This window comes from Musca autumnalis, unplaced genomic scaffold (assembly GCF_047663935.1).
Source record: "Musca autumnalis isolate F117 unplaced genomic scaffold, ASM4766393v1 scaffold_1, whole genome shotgun sequence".
Classification (NCBI taxonomy): Eukaryota; Metazoa; Arthropoda; class Insecta; order Diptera; family Muscidae; genus Musca; species Musca autumnalis.
In genome coordinates, this window is record NW_027411644.1 from 100,776,063 (window position 1) to 100,782,062 (window position 6,000).

General features: G+C 32.9%; 1 protein-coding gene across 2 annotated transcripts in view; it reads left to right on the forward strand.

Moving 5' to 3' along the window:
• The window catches only part of LOC141403604 (uncharacterized), a 59,730-nt gene extending 56,893 nt beyond the window's left edge, over positions 1-2,837 (forward strand). For both annotated transcript variants that reach the window (XM_073986294.1, XM_073986285.1), the window contains exons 11-13: positions 1,850-2,077; positions 2,177-2,308; positions 2,484-2,837. In XM_073986294.1, coding sequence (XP_073842395.1) covers positions 1,850-2,077; positions 2,177-2,308; positions 2,484-2,666 — 543 coding nt within the window. In that variant the 3' untranslated portion in view covers positions 2,667-2,837. The remainder of the gene's footprint in view (positions 1-1,849; positions 2,078-2,176; positions 2,309-2,483) is intronic.
• The last annotated feature ends 3,163 nt before the right edge of the window (positions 2,838-6,000 follow it).

Consider the following 6,000-nt stretch of genomic DNA (forward strand, 5'->3'; position numbering starts at 1 on the left):
ATTAAAGATGGTCAAATGCAAATAAATCTATATATATAAAAATGGTGTAAAAAATATATAGTAATTCATAAAATGAGAACGGCTAGGCCGATTTCTGTAAAATTTTTTGTCAGTTATTCGTATTTTCGAGGAGAAGGTCTTTACGGAAGAAAATTTTGGAAAATCTCTCTGGAAAAGTCGGAAAATTGGAAAAATCGAAAATTGAGTTTTTGTATGAAATTTTATTCCTTAATAGCGAGACGAAGTCCGCCGGGTCCGCTAGTAAACTATAAAAATACCAAAAAACAAGAAAAAAATTTAAAATTTTTTCTTCAAAAATTTTTTCACAAATTAAAAAAAAAAATACAAAAAAATTTAATTTTTTCAATAATTAAAAAAATACTCCTTGGATTTTCACAAAACTAATATAACTCGTATAAAAGCTCATATACTTAAAAAATTTCAATTTGTGTAAAAAAGCTGTAATTCATATTGGAAACGGTGTGGAAAAAACACACATTTTTACCCAAATATGGCCTGTTCCAGTACTGCAAGAATCTACTAATTTCTACTATTTTGTTTTTTCGATAACATAAAGGAAAAAGTGTTATCGTAGTAAAAATAGTAGCTTCTTGCTCCTTGCAGGTTCTAGAACAGAGCAATGATTTCAATAATTTTAAAAAAGTGTTAAGCGGACGGAACGGGAGCGGTACAAAAGTATATATGGACTGAAAGAGGAGACACTCGGACATCTTTTTGTGTAGTGTAAACGCTATGGTAATTTATTAAAACTATTTTTAAAGGCCACAATCCTACCTACCTTACAAAAAACAATGAACGTATTACCTGTTATAGTTTCCGAGAAATATCGACTTCTTTCTCCAGAAATTTGCAAAAATTACATATTTCTCAAAAATGAGAAAAATGTTCGTCTTTAAGGGCATCCCACGCCTACACCTTCCAATATTTTGACCTAATTGTTTGATTTCCTTAGTTTTAATATGTTTACTATCGAATCCCTAACAGCAATTAAATATTTTTGACAAAATAAACTTTTGATTTTTGGCCAGGAAAATCAATTTCTGAACCACAGTGCTCTGTCTTCGGGAAGAAATTCATTGGGAACGCACAGAATTGTGGAAAAGCAAATAATGGATATTGCTCCATGATAACGCACCAGCTTACCAAGAACAATAGCGGTATCAACCACCGTATTCAACGGACTTGGCCCCGCTGACATATTCCTCTTCCCAATTACGCAAAAATTTGAAGAGTTCCTAAAGTACATGCTTGCTTTTTAAAGTCCCTAATGTTTGTAAGCGAGGTACAGTGTAATAGGTTTTGCTACAAATAAGAATTTCAAGTTCCGCCATTGTTGGTCTGCGAACATACTACATTCGTCAATGCTTCAGATAACCCGAATATTTTTAAGAGAGTCATTGCCGAGGGAGCTTTGTCATAACCAATATATTTTGAATATAAAATAATTGCCGTTGGAAGACGATGTCATGTGTAGATGCCTCACGTAGAGACTAAAACAAAACCAAATGCCTTAACAATAATCCTTCATCTTAATATCATTTAATTTCTTCATTAATGTCGACAGCGTAATTCCTGACATTAAAACTATGACCTACATCCTTGACATGGATATTTTTCCTTGGAAATCCAAAGTGTACAACTTTCCCCAAAAAATACAAAAAATGTTGTCATTTAGTTTAAAAGAAATTCCAATAATCTAATATGTGCGGCAATTAATCATTATTACAAGTCATTTAACACCACCGCAAAAAAAAGAATACCGCATGTCATTCATTCATCCTCTTTTGTATTTTTATTTTTGTCTTTCCAATCATTCCCAACTGTGCAGTATTTAGGCTCAACGGTTGTGAAGGAACTGCGCGGCACCGAATCAACGCGCAAATCCATACAAAAACTAAAACAAGACGCCCAACATACGACTGCTACCAACATGTTAATGTCTTCCCAGTCAGAAACCAATGCTGTCCGTAATCAATCATTCAACAAACAGAAACGCATTCTTGTGACACTGGCCATCTCGCATCATGGTGTTGAATTTTTGGATGTGAATACTAAGGTAAGTGGCACACACACGAACGTACCCAAGCACACAACACTGGACACCGTGAATGAGTGAGTGACATATAAATTTGTAATTATTGTTTGTGTTTTGCAGAACACAATTTGTGAACACGAGATACAGAATATAAATTGTGCATGTCAAGATGCGGATGATTTAAGACATTTCGCCTACATAACCAAGGAGAATGAGATACACTATTGTCACGTGTTCTATGTGGAGAGTCAGGTTAGTTGCCAAGTGGCAGTACATACATTTCAACAGTTTTTTAGTATGCAAAACAATTTGGCGAGCATATTTTTTCATAATGAAGAAAACATTGCTGCGGATTAATTTTTCCCTATTTTGAGATTTTAATGAAATTTATTTTGCTAAATATCCCACTTCATTTTTTCTATCATAGGATTTAGCTTCAGACATAATACTAACATTGGGACAGGCCTTTGAGGTGGCATATCAGCTGGCCCTACGTGATGGAATAACCTCAACACCACTCTCCACTCTGAATCACAGCATACTACAGGGCTTGGATTACTCTAAGCAACAAACAGCTTCGGCAAGTAGCAGTAAAACTCAAGAAGCGTAAGATGACCAAAATAACAACACTTTCAAAGACTTTTTAAAAGAATTTGTTTTTGTTTAAATTTTCTTTATATAAACGTAATTTATACTTATACATTATATGGACAAACAACTATTATAAAACTAGATTTAAGACAATAGACCAAGTTAACTTTAGTTAATTAGCCAACTAAAATGGAAAAATGAAAGGAACTAATGACATTGAAAAATAAAATGAAGTTAAACGATTCTAGTCTCTGTAGAAGCATGGGATCCTTGTGAGGTTAAGACCTATGGCTTTGTGAATTATTAAAAAAAACAAAATTTCGAAACATTTTGCACAAAATGACAATTCTATACAATAATTTAAATAATAATAATGAATTTGTAAAGAATCTTTTTTTTACCAAAGGAATTTTTAGCACAAATTTTTTAAGTGTTTTTTCCAAATCGCACAATGTTAACAACAACAAGAAAATCACAATGGAATGAATTATATATAGAAATGTAATTACAAATATAAAAAATATGATTTATTTAATTGAGCTTAAAACAATCAAATTTAATTCACGAATATTTTTCTGTTGCTTTTAGGAGAAATGCATGATTTTGTTCTTTTGTTGGTTATTTTTTTACTATTGATTTTTTTTATCATCTTATCATGACCATCCATTTCCCAACCAACTCACCAATCTTTCTTCCTTTCTCTCTCTGTCTGTCTCTTCCCATATTTCTTCATGCCGCATTCGTTTAGTAAATCCATAAATATTGATATCTTTCAAACATCTTTCATTAATTTGTGGATCATATTGAGGAAAATTTTAACAATACCGCCAAATTGGTGCACCCGGACATTTACATAATTAATATTTAATCTAAATAATTTAGTTAATAGGTAAGAAGACAAATTTATTAAATTTAAACTATGCTTGTAAGTGACTTATGCCCTAAACAAATTATTATTCAACAAAAACCGATTTTTTATTAGAATCGCGGCAATTTATAATGAGGAAACCTCAAATAATGATATATTTCATTTAAAGGATCGAAGCAATTAAAAGCTTTTTGTTAAGAAAATAATACAGATTTCTACATTAATCTTAATCACAATGAATTCACTAGTGAAATTAGAAATATCCGCCTGGGAAACATTCCCATTCTGTATTCTAGACAGTGTAGGCCAAAGCGATTCAATTAAATAGGTGGTGGATACCATTACTATTATCTTTTGTTATTACTTTTTAATTTTTTTTAAATTTTCGGAATTGTTTGCCTTGATCATTATTTAAACTTGAAATCTTCCGTTTTAAAGTTTTAAACACAAACGCACCAATCTTTGCTTCAACCGACAAGAGCTTTTTTTAAGCAACTTTCAAATTGTGCTGGATCTAACGAGAAAACCGTATTTTACGGTCATGTCTTCAAGCAATATGAAACGTAAAATGGTGGAAGAAATGTCGAAGAATGCCTCTATCATACAGTATATAACATGGCGATCTTGCATTATCCGTTCACGCACGGCTTATTTTTTTTCTAGCACAACGGCCGATTTTGGCCGATCGTCACAACCTTCCGTTTTTTGGCGGCTGTCGGCCCCGATTGAATTCATAAAACCAGTTTTGAAGATTTAATTTGATCGATCCACCCATTCCGTGATTACCTACGTCGAAATTTGTGAAAAATGATCGAACGATAATGTTCACAAGTAAATTCCATAAAATGGTCGTATGAAAAACTGTCCAGTAGTGGAATTCTGCAACTCATTTTTCGAGTTACCGACAAAAATCGGTAAAATTAAAAAGCTTATAATTTCGGTAATTAACGAAATTTTTCGGTAAGTTAACAACCAAAATAAAGTCGTCGGTAAGTCCTATCGATCCCAAGAGTGTTGTCAACTTTTATTGATACTTTTCATTCATAATTTGGCGTTTTAATTTTACCGATTTTTGTCGGTAACTCCAAAAATGGGTTAGAGAATTCCACTACAGGGGACCTTATTACAAATGTTTCGAATTTTGACAGTTGTATAAAGGAAAAGTTGCTGAAACAAGTGTTTCAGCACCATTTAGTAAGTACGAAGACAAACCTATTGTAACCATCAAAGAGTACTTACATCATTTTCAGTTAGTGGATTACCTGTCTGTTATTGACAACGTCCTCTATTCTGAGCAGTACTCGACTTCCGGCCTGTTTCTCTAAGACCAATTTGAAACCAAATTCAAAGACATAGAACTATTAAGACTAGAAAAGGTCCACAATGCAAAAATGTTTTTGAAACAAATTATATAAACATTTTATCAGCAACAGGGGTATGTTAATAGGTGTGTCTTTTTACTTACTAAATGTTGCTGAAACTATTTCTTCAGCAACTTTTCCTTTATACAACTGTCAAAATTTCAAACACTTGTAATAATTATTACAAATTATCGAGTACGCAGACACACTTATTATTACTAATTATCACGTAAAAAGACACGGCTAATGCTATAAACCCCATTAAAGCGCAATTCGGCATATAAAAATTGTATGAAAGCAAAACATTGGACTCAGGATTGTATTCCATAGCAGTTTCCAGTTCATTGAGTATGAACTTAGCGGTTAAAATCACCGAAAATGCTCAACTACTTAACAGAATGTTGTTATGATACGATTGTCCTCTCTCTAGGGACAAATAGCCCATCCAGCACGTGGGTAAGCCAAACGGTGTAGGCTTGTACGTTAGGGTTTTGACTTAGAGATTCGAAAAACAAGCTCCCGTACAAATTTATTTGAAAATTTTTCTATATGAGCTTTTTTGGCAAACTTTTGAAATCCCTATAAGCTGATATATAACTGAAAATAAGCTTTGGGGCCACACGACATAACAAAATTGGCATAACCTTTTGCTTCTCACTAAATATAGCATCATATCATTACATATATATCATTTTATATCATACTAGCAGACCACGGTTCGCGTTGCTGACCCGTCGTAATGAGTTTTAATGACAACTTTTTATGGACTTTATTCTTGACAATTAAAAAAATAGGTATTTTCTATCTCACTTCTTCGGTCCATTGCCAAACCGAGGAGGATTTTAAATTTACCAACAGATTTTGTCTATAACCTTTCTTTTCTCTTACGGACTGTCTGATTTTTGCCCATTGATGCTGTTTAGGATTAATTATTGTCCATGTCCCCTGTCTTTCTCCTAAAGCGATCTAATTATAAAAGTTAAAAAAATGGATAAGTTGAATTCTCCCGCTTATTTAGACTTATATGTTTTAGTTTTCCGTGGCTGATGGACCGTTTAAACTCACCATTTAAGGAACTTTGAAAATATATCGTTTTTCTAGATCGGGGTGCGCAACCACCGTTG